Genomic DNA, 20000 nt, shown 5'->3' with positions numbered 1-20000 from the left:
TGCTCAGATTAGCAAGTACACTTCCTCTTGGAAGGTCATTACTCACCCTTATGCAAGATAATTTTTTTTAAGATCCCTGACACTGCAGTAGAAATAAATGGCTCCAGATATTTATTTATTCTTTTATTTTTATTTTTGTATTATTATTATCTATTTTTTTCACACACTTAGACACCAAGGAGTCAGTTAATTGATAGGCCTGGTTACCCCAATTCTTGAATTTTCAAGCAAAAGAAGTATTTCTGTTACTATCATTACAAACATTATTATCTTTATCAACCAAGAACTTTGGTTGAGGAGGGGCACCGGAAGTTGGATTCGGCACTTTGACAGTGCTAGTGAATGTGAAAGGGCTAATCTCACTGGCCACAGTGAAGCAAGTCTTTTGATGAAAAATTAGCTGTATAGAGGTCTGACATAAAATCCAGCCCCTTCTTTAAAGTCCATGATGGTGAAGTAGTACACTATTATGGTTAGTATTGAAAGAACGATTGACGTAGTAAGTTCATCGTTCTTGTCTTTGGTTCCACTATTCAGAATCTAGTAATAGCATTATGCAGTATGTTACCTCTATACGAGTTAAAGGTCGATGAACCTTAGAAGTTTAACAAGATTTATCTATCAGTACACTGTTCCAATCTAGCCATCATGATCAGATGCTAATTCAGTCACTGGAACTCGGTAAGTTGTCTTTAACCCATTCGCACCGGCTGACTTGCTATCACGTTCAGTGGTTTTTGGGTCAGACACTGGCGACGAAATATTTGGTCAAGGCCAGCGCGCCGGGTGAGCGGGCGTACAGTGCTCGCTTGCGGCTAGTGCGCCCGAGAATCCCAAGGCGTTAGGCTTATGCATTTGAATACCCCGGCATTCCAATCATTTAGAGCCGGAATAGCCCCGGTGTGAATGGGTTAAAAAGGACTGCTTTTGGTAAGGGCAAGTCACGAGTTCCATCCACCGCAAGGAAAGCCCAAGGGCTTTCCTGCTTATATCTCGAGCACTGTGGTTTACTTTGTGAGGACAATGTTGCTTTATAAATATGTTAACAAAATCACTCTAGAATATTGAACTTAACACTTTATACTGAATTGTGCAATATCATAATTATTGCACTTTACAACATCACAATCAATGCACTGTACAAGATGTTGTCTAGACTGTGCTGAACCTCCCAGAGCAATTTTCAACCTCCCCCACCCTAAGAAAGTTGAGAAAAATGTATATATACATATGCGACTACAATTTGGATATACAACTGAAACTATGTGCAGTGCATATATACAACAAAACTTTATGATAGGAAGTGATCCGTCATGTTGGAAATATTCTGAGGGCATGATATGACATCATCCATTGTGAATGGTTTACCAGTACACACTCAGTTATCAGCTATCATGCTGTAAATATGGTTCATGGTGTACCCTTACTTTAGTGACCGGCCCGCGACCATTTTCATGCCAAGTGTTTAATGGTATTCCCTTATTTGTTGGAGGTAACCATGAGCTCTATAATTGGATGTCACATAGAAGTTACTTGTGTGTTGGTGGCTCCATTATGAATGGAGTCACTTGACAGTTGTTGTTCGATTGTTTCCCCGGAAGTAAGCGTGCATGAGTATTACCAGTTGGTAAAACCTCGCACTATTTTTTTACTTTTATTCTGGATTGTAAGAGCTTGCTGTTGATTCCATATTACTGAATTTAAAATCTTCAGAAAATAGCTTCACCAGTGTCAAACAGTTGCCGGCCTCATGGCTTTCGGTGATTTAAAAAAGAAAGAAAAAAAGTCAAGTTTATTGTTGTGTTTTTTGTATAACATTACAGATGGCATCAACTTCAAACAATGCCACATCTGCTCCAGATGGCAAATTTTTTTCACTCTGCAGTGCAGAATCTTGCTTGGAAAAGGTTCTATCTGTTGCACATGAACACTGTCCTAGTCCATTCATGTCAGGGCTTATATTTATATAATGCCACTCTTGCCGGCTAGATAACAAGCATATACAGTGACTAAGCATGAGATTTTTGTATTTGTTTACCTTATTTTCACAAGTGAATAAAAATAAATGTCTCTATACAAATGGAACTCCTATGATTATGTGCATATTTAACTTATTTGTGCCGGATGATGTGCTGACACGTTTCGTGGTTTTTGCGTCAGACGCCGGCGACGAGATATTTGGTCAAGGCCGGTGCTCGGGGTGAGCGAGCAGACAGCCCAGGCTTGCGGCTAGTGCGCCTGAGAAACCTGAGACATTAGGCCTATGCATTCGATAATCCCAGCATTCTGACCATTCAGAGCCGGAATCGCCCTGGCGTGAATGGGTTAATGATGTAAAACATACTTTTTGAGGGAGAGATCTTGATGTTCTAGGATGTCACCCAGAGAGAGCGAACGTGATAAGACATCAATCAGCACAAATGTGCTAGCCACACTCCTTGCAGATGTTTTGATCCTCAGCAGTGTTCAGCAATTTGTAAAATGGCTGGATGTAGTGCTAGCACAACCTCCAGATGGTCCATCCTCCAAAGAATGGATTCTAATCAAGAAACAATATCTGCAAGCAGCTAGAATGACGAGAGAATCTTATTTATTCTCCCTTGGGCTCCTTCAGAGCTCTAGAAAGCTTCATCTGTGTCCTCTACTCCAATTTTAGTTCAGACACAGGCTTATGCCAAGTCCTCTATACCTACATCTTCTCATAATAGAAAGCAGTCATCTTACCTACCTCATGACAAAAAGTGAACACACTTTTTTCAGCTGCATGCAGAGATGATTGATACAGCTTTTTCACTAGAAAAATCTGTTCCAGATGTAGGAACTCATCAACAAGTGAAAGTTCATCTGATCAATATATTAACCCAATAATGACGGGACAGTTTATACGATTGGTCTAAACGCCAGGGTATTTTAACCCATTAGGTACAGGTGTCATGACAAACATGACAGCACCGATTAGACCTAAAACGCGGGAGTCAATGTGTACATGACGCAAAATCAAGATCTGCTCACAGTTGAAGTGCACACACAGTCATGAAGTATTATGGCTGTAACCGCACTAGCTCCAGAGCTACAGTGTTCCAAAGTCTGCCTAAACCTGCATTTTATGATGGATTTATGGGAAAAAATTTGTTTGTGCTAATTTGTGCTACCCAGATGGTGAAGAAAATGTTTTCCCTGTCCCTCTAATTTTTAGCCAGTGATGCTAATGTCATAGACCGCCCTCGGGCTAGTTGTCTGCTCTGGCCTGGGCTGACCGCTGCATGCACGGTCACCTGGTTTGCTGGCCATACAAAAAGCCATGATGTGATATCACGTCACCCAGTCTTAACGTGGTAGAGATGGATTCGGCTATGGAACTGCTGTTCAGTCTGCTACAGCCTCATCTCGAACCATCAGTGGGGCTACCAGTCATTGGCTGGGTGCCAATGATCAGGGTTTTAGACAAGATCAATGAGAGGATGACACTTCAATGTAAGAGAACTAAAAGTGGTAATTCAAGCACTTCGTTCAGAACCGTCCCTCCAAAACATGTCTATCCAGATACTTTCAGACATCGTTACGACTGTCTACTGTATAAACAAAGAAGATTCCTGCAGTTTGAGTCCTCTACTGGGAACATCAGAGATCCTTTTTTGTTTTGGGAAGAGATGACTTCTCCATCTAGCTGCTTCTTATCTCAAAGGAAGAAAAAAATCAGTGGTCAGATGCATTTTTCACACCAAACCTTCTTCAGTAGAATGGGTTCTGGATCAAGAAAAGTTTCTAAATCTTTTGCTAAAGTACAGTCATCCCCAGGTAGACCTATTCATGTTCCATTGCAATCACTGAATCAAGAATTATCTGTCATGGTTGTAAAAGACTGCAGAAGGAGCAACTGAAGTTTTTTTTTAAGGACTGGGACAAGTGGCAGTCAATTTATCCCTCTCTGCTGATATCTGTAATGCTTCAGGTGCTTTGACAATATCAATCAGCTTGGTTACAATTCCAAAGGTTCATTGAGGAAAAACCTATGTCTATATCCCCAAATACTTTCACTGAATTTGCAACATAATTCCATTCACATTTGCTTGCACCATTATTTCAGATGATTTAGCAGCAATTATTGATCCTCTACAATATGCCTTTGAAGTAGAAAAGGATGAAAAAACCATGGAATTACTTTGTAGGTCCTTTCAGCGTCTACCTCCAGTTTGTAATACATAAAGTTCTGGATTTACTCGCATCACATTGTTACATTTTAAATCCGTTTCCTCAGGGTTTACTTCACAAAACTGTGTTCCTTGTTGCTCTTGGCACTGGTCTACAGGTGTCTCAACTAACAGCTCTCATTCTCTCTTTCCCTGACAATTTGGACCAGAGAATTTATCAGTATCCTTTCCTCCTTATCCTCGTTTTCTAGCTAAGAATGAATTTTAGGACCTGTAGTAATTCCAGCCTGGATAGAAGATGAGTCTTCTCATGTTTTATGTCCAGTAGCAGCTCTGAATAGTTGTTTAGAAGCCATTTCAGATTACTCCAATAAGCCACTATGGTTATGGCCAGACTCACTTAGGTCATGTTCACTCAGGTCATGTGGCCAAGATGATGAAGAGGGTAATTGAATCTGCCGACCCAGGTCATGCCCTAACAGCTCAACAAATTCCAAAATATGCTTTGACTATTACATTTTTAAGATTTCTAGATCTGAAACAAGTAAGAGATGCAGATCAGTGGTCTTGGTGCAGATCCGTTGTGAATAGCTACTTGGCACATCATCTATGAGATGTTCCATATGTTGCAATGACCATGCCACCTGACTTAACATCTCAATAAGTTGTTATTAATAAAATGCTTTGTAATTGCTATAAAGATTTAGGAAATCTTTATTGATATTTGATATTTTATCCTTTTAGGGATATTTGAAATAAATTTGTTTTCCCCTGTATTCAGTTACTAATCAGACAGGGGATTTTTTTTTTTTTTTTCTGGCTCAAAGGTCTAGTGTCAAGGGTTTCCCTCCCTTCTCATATTTATATAAATGATTTGATCAGTTTCAATGACCTGAGGTCAACTTGCCTTTGCGTGGTATAAGTGGGGGGTGGAGGCTTTTTGGGCAATTGATTGTTGGAGGTTGTTTTACCTGTTTAGAGTTCTGTTGTGGCGTGGTTTCTTTAAACAATGATGATTTAACTGATTTGAGAAGTTGTAGAAAACTTGTTGTAAGATTCCTGCTCTCTTCTACTTATTGCATTTCCTATCTTTTGTTTTTTCATTACTATAAAACAAAAAACTAATTGCTTCTTTTTATTAAAGGTAAAGAATTGGGTGAGAGAACTAAGAAGAATGTTGGGTAATGATATCTGCCTCGTCATTGCTGGTAATAAAATAGATTTAGAAAAGGAAAGACACGTCTCTCTTGAAGAAGCTGAAGCGTAAGTACTATTTCTTGATGTATTTTTTCATTAGTTACTGATTGACAATGATAAGACACAAAATCTCAACATTGACAGATCTGGTCTAATTAGGTGTATATATTGCTTAGATCAAGGCTACTCGACTAGCATCCCGAGGTCTGAATCCAGGAGAAGAAAAATATAATTAGATAACATGAAGGTCCTAGTAATAGATTCATGCAAGTGTATTAGTTAGGACTCTATTATACATAGGTTTTTAACTTACTAATGCTCTTAGGGCCTTAGATTTAAGTTCAGAATAGTTTTCATGCAACAGCAATAACAGAGCTTGTCTAACTGGACCATTGTTCATGACAGTTGAGTAGCTATGGCTTAAATTAGAGGTAAGAATGGAGTATATTTTGTTTTTATATGTAACATGCTATGCATGTATGAATGTAGAATTCAATTCTTAACCTGAGCCAGAGTGAGCTAACTGGCTACCATGACATAATATTTATGAAAATTAGGGTCACAGGAAATAAATTTTCTACCAGATGCCAGCATAAATCTTTCCAATGTTGTTTCATGAATGTATTAATACTGTCATATATGCCATGATACCTGTTTGGAACGGATTCAGAAATTTGATTCAAAGGTTGACTACCAAGTCTTAAATTTTTCAAGTATTCATATTTTTGGTTATCAAATAACAGGTTAGTGTTGTTTAGTATTTTATGTTTTATATAGTTTACAAAAGTGATTCTTTCCTCACACAGGTATGCCCAAGAAGTGGGAGCTTTCCATTTTCAGACATCGGCCAAACAAAATAAAGGCGTTGAAGAGCTGTTTCTGGAACTGACACGCAAAATGCTGACAAGTGCTATGGCAAATGACCAGCAACGAGTGAACACGCTCACAAGAGGAGGAAATTCCAGGAACCTGCAAATTGTTGATGATCAGGCAGCCCCTCCTGCACAGAAGTCATCCTGCTGTGGTTCATAATATTGAAGAAATACAGTAGCCAGCACGTATATGGTCTCTATATGTGTGTTTAGTATTGGATATTCATCAGTCAAGCCTGGGAATTTCATAGAAATTTAGGACCTGCAATTAGTCACCATTAGTTGATTTAAGGTACTGCCATCCATATCCCATGAAAAGAAAAGAGTAACAAGGTGAAAAAGGACAAGAGATGATAACCAAAGACTGGGAATTTTGAGAAGATTGTAATGTAACTCTTTCAAATGTTGAGACTTGATTAATTTATATGAAGCCATTGATCGTGATGTAAAAAGGAATTTATCCATTGTTGATTTAGGATGCATGTCAGTAATTAGAATTTTATTTTTAATGTATTATGCACTATTATTTCATAAACCATTGACAATGATGACACACACCCTCCACTATGGTTTCATTTTATTACTTTTTTCTGTACAAAGATGGTTTCACAAGTGCCAAGGCACCAAGGAGTCAACTAGTAGGCCTACTTAACCTCACTTATTACTATCATTATTATGATAATGGTAATAACAATGATAGTAAGATTTTTTTTTTTTTTTTCCAAGAAATGGCCTACAAGTGAGGTTAGTTAGGCTTACTAATTGACTCCTTGATGGCTAAACCCCTATAGAGCCATCTATGTGTGATAAAAGATAAAACAAAATCACAATGGACAGTGCATGTAGATGCTCACTCCCATTGCCAGTAGGTTAGATACTAAGTTGAATTTCATGGTAACTAATAAGCTAATGCATGAAAGACTTTGATGTATTCATAGTTTGCCTGTATGCCATTGGACTGAGATGAAATTTGCAAAAGTTACTCATTATTTACTCCAGTGTTTTATGATTGATTTGTCTATTTGCTATACTTTTTCTAATAAGGTCAGCAGTTACTTACCCATTGCACTCCATCTGAACAATATCAGTGTTAGGGCTGCTGATGATGCCAGACATGTTTTGAGGTAACAGAATAAGAATGCATATTGTTGAAATATTTGATTGTTGGAAGAAATCACTGTTTTAGAAGTTGCTTGTATCATTTTTGCCAAATTTTTAATGACTTTGAATTCACGTCCTTCATTTGATAATGGGTTTGAGCATCAAACATGGTCACTGAAAGGTGTTATCCACTCTGGATATGATGTATTTCTCCAAAATAAGAAATGCATACAGTCTTTTAGCATTGTTTTATATATAGTAAATTATGTTTCTTCAAAAATTAATGATAAATGTGTCAATACCATGAAATCCAATCCCTTCAAATGATCTGAATTATCTAGATTATATAGTTAATGATTATGCATATTCATTGGGCTTTCTTGTTTTTCTTGTTTACATACTCAACAAACTGCTAATTTGAAAATTCAAAGGAGAAATTTTCTGCTTATAGATATATTTTTTGTCATAGACAAAATATTATAGGAAATATGTAGGTCCACATTAGTTTGTAGTTAGCGATTTTAAAACATGATATTCCTTGGGAGAATAATTTTTCAAAGAGTTCTTTTTTTCATTTCAAAACTTTTTGAATATATTCCTACATTTAATACACAAAACATTCATTTAATAACTGATCAGTTCCTTCCACATTTTTCTGTCTCTCATCCCACCTCTTTGTAGGACAACTGAATATCAGCAAGTGATATTAATAATGGAGTACATTGAAACTAGGTTCACCATATCCAAGTAAATTTTCAGAAGTTAATGTTCAACTGTAAGTTAGATTTCCATGTAAGGCAGTGCAAATTCATTTTATGGATTTTATAAATAGGACTGTTTTAAACAATGCAAAGCCACCAATAGACTTGAATAATGTTGTTTTCAGAGTAATGTCTTATGAGAGTGCTTTTTACTCTGCTCCACAACTCAAGGATCATCAGGCCAGTCAAATACTTGCTAAAAGCATAGGTGATTTTTATATGCTTTCAAAAGATTTGTAAATGGTTACAAAATATACATACAATTGGTGGAGTTAGTGTTTCGCTTTTTCTTTTTTTCTTTTTTTTTAAGCACATTTTTGGTAATGAATGCTCATGTTTACAAGTTTGTATTATCATTTGGCTGACAGTTATTGACACTAATGACAGTGATTTAATACATGTTTTCTACATTCTCAGAAATAATAGAACAGTTGTCCCTAGGTAAAAGAGTATGCAGAGTGAACGTCACTAATTGTTATTCTTATCTATAATTTTGTTATTTTTTGAGAGATTATAGAATTATTTATAAATGTATATAACAAACTATTTACTTATTCTAGATAAGTTGTTGAAATCCATCTGTGGTTTGTATTTTGAAATGCTGATGCAGTTATTATGATAACGAAATAACAAATACAAGTTTTCTTCCAGTAGCATTAAATGCACCAATGCTGCATCTGTACTGTCAGATGTTCAATTTTAGAGAAGCGATAGATGTGTAGAATTTATGGGGGGGCTATTTGCAGTTTTGTATGAATGTGATGCTTTAGAAACCAATGATTAATTACCAGTCATACTTTCATATTTTGGAGTAAGACAATGATTTCCTAACTATTAGTAGTAAGTTGTGTACATTAGGAAGTCCTCTGATTAAGATCAGAAAAAGTAGAACCTGATTAAAGAAAAATATCTGTGATATTGTTTATATGAGCATTACATATGCCTTTGCATAACCTATAGCTTTGTACTCCCATGTTTTGCTGTATTACATGGCTGCTATGTACTAAATCTTTTGTATATCTTGTTTCTGGAAAAGTATTATCTATAAATATGATGTGTGCAATTATCAGAAATATTTCATTTTTCTTTTTCCTTTGTCATCTATGGTGTATTGTATTGCTATTATGTGTAACAAGATTTATTAATTTTTACAAGTTTCCTTAATTTTATTTTGTTTTATAATGTTATTTGTCACACAACTTTTTTTATAGAAAATATATTTTGCATATAGTAAATTGAAATGTCACCCTTTCTGATGCCTAGTTCATCAGAGGTTATGGTGTCTAAATTACTTGCAAAACTAAAGCAACTTTGCTGTTAACCTTAATACCCACATACTTGTCGTGTACACCCACTGCCACATGAAAGGATGGCTATTGACATTGGAGAAAATTATCTTGGTGAACAAGCCTACATTTCTATGAAAAATGAAAAAATGAAATAAACTGATCCCAATAACCCAATAACTACTCAAATAGGTTTTCTGGCTCGCCCTTCCATGCGCAGCACTATCATGGTCAAATATATTTTCCAAAAAAATCTATATCCCTATGAACTAAAGGAGCCTAGGGAAAAAAAGAGGTGAAGTAATAAAGCTGTACCAAAAAGTAATCTTGCATATTCACAAGAAATGGAAGGTTGTGGTATGTTTACTGCCACCCCATATTGTTGGCAGCTTGCTTTGCCATAAGATTAAGATCAGATGCTAAATTTGGGCATATAGGAACAAAAACAGAAGTATTTATTTATGTTGTTGAATCAGTTACCTCATTTTATGATGGAATTGTCGCAGTTAAATAGACAAATTTTAATGACTCAAAAAATATGAAAGCTCATTTTTTTTCTTCATATGCAGTATTTCCATTGTATTTCCGATATATTTATACGGTGTGTATATTCAAGCATAGGGAACATTCACAATCAAATGACAATTTTGTGTAGAGTATACAAACCTTTTGCAATATATTATTGCACAATTCAGAATGTTTCCTTAAAAGATAAAGTTTAAAAGCTTTCATAGAACCATGGTATCTCATAGGTGGATTATCACCATATTGTTTCTTTGGATTGAATTTAAGAGGCTTTTTTATGATGACATTATATCAATTTGCTGGCCTATCTGTCAATATATTGGATGTGTTTTAGAGTATCCCGCATGTATGCATGCATACCCGTGTATACAGAAACATTTTCTTGTTGAAAAATTTACCATCAAGGACATCAACATATCTTCATTCACCATCACTTCCCAAATAATTTCTTTTGATTAAAGCCACACAAGGACATAGCAAATAGATCTCATTCTGTAGCATCAGACCAACATGGCATTTCCTAACATGCTGTAGTACATTGGCACTCCTGTAGTATATTTGATTTCTGTAAACACCCATACTTAACAAAATGTGACCTTTGTATGGCACTGAGTACCCGTTATCATTTAAAACTGTAGAGATGAACCAAAAGAATTATAGCATTATTACTTTTTAGCAAAAATAAATGACATTTCTTAGTTTTAGTCATTAGAGATATATCGAAATTCCCAGACATGTCTATATCATTTGAAACACCATAAAACAAATCGTCAATAAAATGTCCCAGTGATTTTTGAGAATTCATGAAGTTGAGATGACTCCAAACGCTGATTTTTGCAATTGAACTTAGGAATTTAAAGTCAGGGTATAAGAGATTTACATACCAGAAACCCCCTCCCCCCACCTCATAAAAAACAACCTCTTTCTCTCACATGTGCATGCACTCACACGCGCGTGCGCGTGCGCGCGCGCGCACACACACACACACACACACACACACACTCACGCACACACAGTCACACATACACGTACACAGTCACGTACACACACACACACACACACAGACACACACACAAACACACACACACGTACACACACACACGTACACACACGTACACAGTCACGTACACACACACACACACACACACACACGTACACACACACACACACGTACACACACACACACACACACACACACACACACACACACACACACACACACACACACACACACACACACACACACACACACACACACACACACACACACACACACACACACGTGTACACACACACACACGTGTACACACACACACACGTGTACACACACACACACACACACACACACACACACACACACACACACACACACACACACACACACACACACACACACACACACACACACACACACACGTGTACACACACACACACACGTGTACACACACACACACGTGTACACACACACACACGTGTACACACACACACACGTGTACACACACACACACGTGTACACACACACACACGTGTACACACACACACACGTGTACACACACACACACGTGTACACACACACACACGTGTACACACACACACACGTGTACACACACACACACGTGTACACACACACACACGTGTACACACACACATGTGTACACACACACACGTGTACACACACACGTGTACACACACACGTGTACACACACACGTGTACACACACACACGTGTACACACACACATGTGTACACACACACACACACACACACACACGTGTACACACACACACACACACACACACACACACACACGTGTACACACACACGTGTACACACACACACACGTGTACACACACACACACGTGTACACACACACACACACACACACACACACGTGTACACACACACACGTGTACACACACACACACACGTGTACACACACACACACACGTGTACACACACACACACACGTGTACACACACACACACACACACTCGTGTACACACACGTGTACACACACACACACACACACACTCGTGTACACACACGTGTACACACACGTGTACACACACGTGTACACACACGTGTACACACACACACACACACACACACACACACACACACACACCCACCCACACCAAGTGGTTTGTTCTAAAATCTATTATTGGGGAAATCATGTGTAATTATAAGACATTTTTGTAAATGACAAATATATTGCAAAGTCAATATATCTTGGTAATACCATGATAAAATGATTTGTGGGAGCTGGCCCCACTCTGTTTTATCTCTTTATACTAAAGAAATATCAATATAATTTTAAAAATTAACTGTCTAAAACAGTGTATGAATAATAAATGATAACTAGAAGAGAGCCATATTTCCTTGTGTAATCTCTGAATGTGTAGATATCATTTATGTAGACCCCAGTTAATGGAGAGAGAACAATGGTAGCCAAAGAAAGATGCTTGTAGTGTAGAACAGAGCCTTATCTACAACCAAAGAGATGCCTGACTAGAGAAATTTTCTGAGTTCCATATGAAAACCTGGTATTTAATGATACATTTTGAAAAGATAATGACCAAATGTAATGGTTATAGTATTGTATCTTATTGTCAGTATTTCTGTGTTAAGTGCAGATATTTGATAAATATGTACCAAATTATATTCGGTGGTGAACAGAGGTTTGTAATACTGATCATGCACTGTTCAATATGTTTATTTTTTTTTAATGTATACATTGATTGCATTGAAAATTCTAATTATACAAATGATATTTCACTGAAAAAAATTGTAAGTAACAATGTTCAGAAAGGTTCATATTTACAAAAGCTGCAACTGTACTTTTTAAGTGTCTGACAGCCAAAATCTTTGCATGAGGATAATGGCTTCCTTAGGGTAGGCAGAAAATCTAAACCAATTTGAAATTGTAAGTTGTGTAGCTAAATATAACAGATACATATTTTGCTACATATTTATACCAAAGTTTAAAGAAATTTTAAAGCCCACATTGCATTTATTAACCTGTAAATATACATAACATTATTGAAATTGCTTGGTAATGGCAAAAACATCACTTTACAATGATTAATTTGAGTAAATTGCTCAATAAATTTGAGTAGTTTATGTAATTTTGTTGAAAACAAGTGTATTGCTTGGAGACCTACATTTTCTTTTATATTTTTTTTACAAAATAATTAAATGGTAGCCAAAACTGTAGGTTAGGAAAACAATATTTTTTAATGATTTTTTTATTTAATATACATATCTACCGTTCTTAGGGGGAAATTATTATAAAGACACCTTTGCCAAATTTAAGTTCAAATACTCATCACTTGAACCAAACCTGAGCATTATTCTCTTAGCAAGCACAGAATCTATATACATAAAGAATACTCATAATTAGTACATGGTGGCTAACATCAGTGCCCTTGTTCAGCTGGTTTGCCATAGGTTTTTTCCCACCATTCAACGTACTCCTTCTTCCGCTGCTCACGCTTAGCAAAGTAGTCAGGATAAAAAGCTTTCTCCCAAGGATGCCAATAATCCAGTACCCAGTCTGGGGCATGTACTTCACGCTCATATGCCACACCTCCAGGAGACAGAGGGACTGGGGGGAAAAAAGAGTAAAAATCATAGCTAAATGTTGAAAAAACAAACTAGATGCAAGCACATAATTACACAGTTAACCCCTTAACGACAGGTGACAAGATATTTCGTCATAGTTATCCTCCTGGGGCCGGATTCACTAACGCACTTACCATGATAAATACGCTGGTAACTACAATTATGATGGTAAAAAGACCGCACCGGTATTCACGAACAACTTACCATGATAGAATACAATGCTAAATTTACCAGTGGTTGGAGCACTGGTATGCCCACTGGCAACTACAGCGATGACTCTCTCATCTCGCTGTATCTCAGTAAAATATCAACATTTAAGGCGACACTTTAGTTTGCATGTACACTTATTATGATCAGAGTGATGGCAACTGTTCATTTTCATATGAATATGACAAAAATCAATAAAATTCACAGGAAATAAGCGAGAATAATGTTCATGCAGCCTCGTCATAGGCCTACAATAACTGAAAATAATACATGGAATTAATAATTTGACAAATTCAAACATTTTGTTTTAATAACATTCAGCTGAAAAACAGTAAACATATAAATATATAAATTATTTTTGTGTTTGCATTAATTTAGATACAATTATTCATAATCTTAGGGTTTGATTGGCATTTCTTTTTGGAAAACGTTGATACAAATAACACCACCATTGCGTGGAGCCATTGTTTCTTTTCTTTCGACTGCAATCTAAAAAAAAAAGTATGTTTTTGAAAACCATTACGTTATATATGATCCATAAGATCATGCAATAGAATATGCTTTCTAGGAAATTAATTTATATAGAAATAATTTAACACAGAAGAAATCTTTATCATTTCTTGAAACAAAAAAGTCTCGCTGTTGGATCAGGTTTTGTTTACATGTTACGGGATTGGTCAAAGGAGCCTAAAAAATTATGTAAGGCGCTCGCTGATTGGCGGAATCGATTTACCAGAGTTACCATCAAATTACGGTGATAAAGTCTATTTACCCTTACCAGGCGACTTATCATCGCTTGATGAATCCCACTTTGCCATGACTGGTAAACGCTCTGGTAGTTGACAGCTGGTAAATGCCTTACCATCGTATGTTAGTGAATCCAGCCCCTGGCCGGCACACCTGGTGAAGGGCATATAGCACTTGGCCATGGCTAGTGCAGGCGAATAGCCTGAAGCGTTAGGCTTACGTGTTTGAGATATCCCAGCGTTGATATCCCCGTCGTTAATGGGTTAACAAGCAACATTCTAGCCTTTTATTTTCAAAACTTATTTTATAATGCTTAGTATCAAAGTAAAACACATATATGCAGAAATACTAACATTTTTTCGGCTGATACTGAATCAGGCTGAAGAGTTCCTTCTCGCCGTCTTCTAGAAGTTGTTGTGCTACCCGCAAGTCTTTCACATCTTTGTTTTCATCAAACCTTGCCCTCAAAAGGACAGCCCGATAACGGTACATGGGTCTGAAAGAGTGAGAGATGACAGAGGTCAATGACCACAACTTGTAAAAAATATATATATTATTATAACAAAAATAATTACAATAACAGCTGTAAAAATAGCATTCATAATAATGATGATAATAATGACAACACATAATAATGTAAATTAAGGAAAAATTAACCAGTCAACTCCAGAAGTATGTAATGCTACACTGTCCAATGTTTTTTTTTTTCATTATCATCATGATAATAATATTATTAATATAATTAATAAACAGAGGTCTCCACAAGTACTTGTTCTGCAAAGATTCAATTACAAGGTCTACTTTTCCTCACTTATTGATTTTATTCGAATGATGAGCCGAGTTAGATCAATAGTATGTGACTCCTTTGTGAATAACCATTTGTGGAGCCATCTATGTAAAAATAAAAAAATAATAAAAAGAACACCATAGTGGTCCAGTGCATGTTCCTGTTATCAAAAGGATCAGATTCAGATGTTAACCCTATGATGACATGTGACACGGCAAAGTGCCTGATGGTGGGGCGACACACCAGTGTGGCGTCCCCGAGGCGATATTACATAGGCCCAGCATAGGGGGTTGCCAGTTCTCGCCGGGCCCATCGGGGTTGGGTTAATAGTAACATGAAGGACACAAAGGGCAAAGATACCATGTAATAAATATAGATTGCCAAAGCATAAGAAGACTAATGAACAGTAAGAAAAGTTGCTTTTACAGGAAACCTTAACCCTTTCCCGATGGGGCACTCGCTACGCGAAGTCCCCTATGCCGGGCGATTGCAATATTGCGTTGTAATCGTCACAATCACATGACGCCCCGGCGTCGGGAGTTTGGCTGTGTCACACGAGTGTGACGCACCGTCGTCATAGGGTTAAAATGCTAAAAAAAAAAAAACATTCTAATAGCTAAGAATATATCTAAATATTATTTCAAAAATTCAAATGGCAATAATATATGACAAAAGAGCCTCCCTGAAAAACAACTTATTCAAAAATATCAAATAGATTGTATGGAAATTCTAGACTTTGCCAGTTTAATACTAAATGCAACATTTAGTCAGTGATGCAAGTTTCCACATCATATAGATATCGCTGGATGAGCACCGAATATAGCTTGGACCACAGTAAAGAGAGTCTTGACTATGTGATAGCAATAGATCAATAACAGGATCACCTTTTTCATAATGAATGTTGCCAACAAGAAAGTAGTGAGTAATATTGCATAGAAAAGAAATCTGAGATAAAGCGGATACAAATCTAATAGGAAGAGTTAAAAGACCTAAAAATAAGTGATCAAGCAAATTTTCAGAAACGCTGTAATTCTAAAAGACCAACTAGAAGAGTTCAAGATTCAGTGCTTCACCCATTGCAGACAGGTGTCATGATTTGCATGTACATTCAAAGAAACAGGTTAGAGACTTTCATATTATTAAATATTCAAGGTTGATATCCAAAAACAAACCAAATAAAATTAACCCATTCACGACGGGGGCATTCCAGCCTTGCATGTCACAATGCCGGGGCTTTCGAACGCTTAGGCCTAAATCAGTTAAATAACCGACGGCATATCGCGTCCCCAGCGAACAGGCCTAATATGCGCGGTACAATGTTGTACCACCCGTCACGAGAGGGTTAATATACCTAAAGGACATGGCAAATATCAACAGATTTTCAGTGATAGCTCACAGAAACACACCTAACTGAATACATTAGAAATGAAGAAATTAAAATCAACAACTATGAACTAATAAGGAAAGACAGAAGAAACAGAAGTAGATGAAGAGTAGCTTTTTTATTTGGAAAGAATTAGCAGCAAAAACAGATTCTGTAATGCAATACACTGAAATTACAATGGGTATTGACTAGAAATACAAAAGAATTATACATAGTTATATACAGACATCCTTGCACAACAGAAACTTCTTTCAGTGAAGCTTTAAGCATTATTAGTCATTATCTGGTAAATACATGGGAAATCCAAAATATTATAATACTTGGAGAATGATTTCCCTGTACTGATTGGGAAACAAAGAAATTCAAAATTCAACCAAATAATCAAAATGCCAACAAGGGAGGAAACTTGACCTTATTTTCATTTGTAAAGGAGAAGAGATAAATCATATTTCATTAATCTATTTACCTCAGTCAGAGAACAATATTGTAGAAGTGACATTAAATAAGTTAAAAATATAAAGATGGTGAAAAACAAATATCTCAAGTAGAAAATAGTCTAAAATCTTTAAACTTCAGTCACTATAAAACTGACTGGGGAATTATAAATAAATCACTTGAAGAAACACAGAGATATTGAAGTCTTAACCCAATACCGCTGGCCGCCGGCCACAGACGGCGATTATGTAATATGATAGCACGGGTGCCGTCATACGCCGTCGATGATATAATTGATTTAGGCCTATACGTTCGAGAGCCCCGGCATTGAAACCATAAATGACGAAACAGCCCCAAGTAAAGAACCAAAGCAAGAATATTCTATCAAGAAATCAAAGAATACTATTGAGAAAGAAGAAGAATATAGCACTGAAACTGAATGTGACACCAGATCATGTCAAACAAGAAAGAAATAGAACACAGATTTAATAAAAAAATTAAAAAATTGTTGAAGATGGGCAGTTGAAGTAATAAAGAGAAATGTAAACAACAAATTAATGAGAAAAGCATAAATTGGGCCTCTTGAGAATAATGGTGCTTTGGTAACTGATACAAAGGAAATAGCTGAATCACTTAAAATCCAACATGAAAAAGTTTTCAGAATTCTTAGAATAAAAAAATCAATATCAGATCTTGAACACCATTTCAACATAATTAATGAAACTGAATGTCTCACTGCTATAACTTTCAATGAAAGAGATATCCTAGAGCCAATCAAAGATATTGCTACAAACTCAGCAGCTGGACCTGATGAAATTCCAGCAATCTTTTTAAAAAACAATAACAAAACCATTGGTAACCCTTTGGAGGAAATCCTTGGACATTGGGATTATCCCTTATATACTGAAGGAAAGCAACAAAATCCCTATGTATAAAGGTGGAAACAAAGATCAGGCCAAAAACTATAAACCAGAGACATTAACATCTCACATAATATATTTTTTGAAAGGGTTTTAGGGGAAAAAAATTGTCCAATATTTAGAACAAAGAAATAAGATAAATCCCAGACAACATAGTTTTTGTAGTGGTAGATCCTGTTTATGCCAAATTCTAATTCAATGCAAATACATATTAAGTGATCGGACTGAAAATAGAGAAGTTAATATATTATACCTAGATTCTGCAAAAGCTTTTGACAAATTAGATCAAAATTTTAATTAATACAATTAAGGAGCTTGGAATTAGTGGAAAGTGGGAATATGGAATTAAAATTTACTAACAAAATGCAGGCAAAAGGTAATTGAGCAAAGGAAAACATTATGAAATTCAGTGCTGATAAATTTGAAATTAAAAAGGTATAATCCAACTGGAATTCTGAGACCATGAGTATATTCAGTTGAGGGAATAGATATTGAATGAAGAAATAGTAAAAGATCTAGGACTTTATATGAGCAATAACATGACCTTTAGTCACTATATAGAGCAGACATGAAAGGAAACATTATGAGTGGATGGGTGGTGATGACTTAACACAATAGATCGAAAACACCTTCTACCAAAACTAGTGATTCCAAGATTCCAAGTATGGAATCATCTTACAAAAGATATAATGTTACAAGAAAAATAGGCAACATGATAGGTGTTAGCTACTGGGAAAGACTATCAATACTAAGACTATTCTCATTACAAAGATGGAGAGAAAGATACATTATTATATATGATGGAAGATAATTGAAAATCTAACACCAAATCCAAGAGGTGTAGAGGAAGGAGTAATTAAAGTAAGACATTCCCCCGCGCATGGAAGAACATGTCATTGTACTGGGATATGTGCTATCTTCCCTCTAGATTTTTGTAAAAACAGCTGCCATCTGTAATACAAGGCCTTCAATCTTGTCCAATCCAACAGTAGGGAAGTGTCATGTAATAGCTGTGGCCTCCACACCTATGGTACTGTAGCAGAGGCCAACAGATTTCTACCACACATTCTAGCAAGATAGAAAGTTGGACTGATTCCTTATCTAACTTGTTGGACACAGGGTATCCATTTTCTAATCTGGACCACAAGACCACTACCTGGGCAGCACACCAGACAAAAAGGTTTCATTTCAGAGGGAGGGAGCATCACGAGCTTTCTCAAATCTCTTCCATTCACTTGTTATGATAATGAAGTCTTTTCTGAGCTTGTCAGTTTTTCTGCTTTACTATATAATGAGATTTATATATGGAATCTGACTGGCCTTTTCAATATAATAATATTATAATAAAAAACATCCTGAATGAAAAAAAACAATGAGATGGAGAAGATGAAGGTGACTTGTACTTACAGCTGCGAGTGCCAAAGCAAAAACCAGCCATGCTGGCACAGTGTAACATTGCAGGCACTGCACATGGTCCAATTCACCTTTTCTCATTCTGCCTCCACACCCTGTACCATTGGTACCTTAGAGTTGGAGGTCGGCATCCTTCTGTTTATCCTTATTCTCTGAATTTAATACTTATTAGAGACCATAGTTAGGTGTCACCCACAGCCTTCATTTCTGTTGCTGCCTGGAGAATGGTTTAGTCTAGAATCCCAAATACAGAAAGCACCCATTCATAATGAGCTAATATGGACCCTATACTACAATTTTAGACTAACGTAACAATGATTAAGCCTTTCATATAGTACACTTAGGTCTCAAAATACAGCAAAACACAAAAAAAAGAACACAGACATGGCTCTAGTATAATAATGAGTGAAAGGAAGTTACCTTGCTCTGAGATAAAACACACTCTACTAGTGCCACACAGGTGGCACTAGTAGAGTGAGCAAGCAAACCTATTCCTTTCAGCAATGTCTTAACTACTTACTGCATAGTTTTACTTGATTATTCTTTTTTCTACAAACAGATGGTTCCAAACAAGAGCCTAATCCTAGGCCTACT

At 36.4% G+C, this 20000-nt stretch overlaps 2 protein-coding genes across 2 annotated transcripts in view; one reads left to right on the top strand and one right to left on the bottom strand.

Moving 5' to 3' along the window:
- The window catches only part of Rab21 (RAS oncogene family member Rab21), a 22541-nt gene extending 13386 nt beyond the window's left edge, over positions 1-9155 (top strand). Inside the window, exons 3-4 of the mRNA XM_043027474.2 lie at positions 5296-5414; positions 6155-9155. Coding sequence (XP_042883408.1) covers positions 5296-5414; positions 6155-6380 — 345 coding nt within the window. The 3' untranslated portion in view covers positions 6381-9155. The remainder of the gene's footprint in view (positions 1-5295; positions 5415-6154) is intronic.
- Positions 9156-13121: 3966 nt separating this feature from the next.
- Positions 13122-20000, bottom strand: part of ND-B22 (NADH dehydrogenase (ubiquinone) B22 subunit) — an 8376-nt gene continuing 1497 nt past the window's right edge. Inside the window, exons 2-3 of the mRNA XM_043027475.2 lie at positions 14821-14963; positions 13122-13496 (exon numbers count right to left, since the gene is read on the bottom strand). Coding sequence (XP_042883409.1) covers positions 13309-13496; positions 14821-14963 — 331 coding nt within the window. The 3' untranslated portion in view covers positions 13122-13308. The remainder of the gene's footprint in view (positions 13497-14820; positions 14964-20000) is intronic.

Source organism: Penaeus japonicus, unplaced genomic scaffold (genome assembly GCF_977035675.1).
Source record: "Penaeus japonicus unplaced genomic scaffold, GWHDUDI00000001_assembly GWHDUDI00000009, whole genome shotgun sequence".
NCBI lineage: Eukaryota > Metazoa > Arthropoda > Malacostraca > Decapoda > Penaeidae > Penaeus > Penaeus japonicus.
This window is presented reverse-complemented; position numbering and strand designations above follow the sequence as displayed.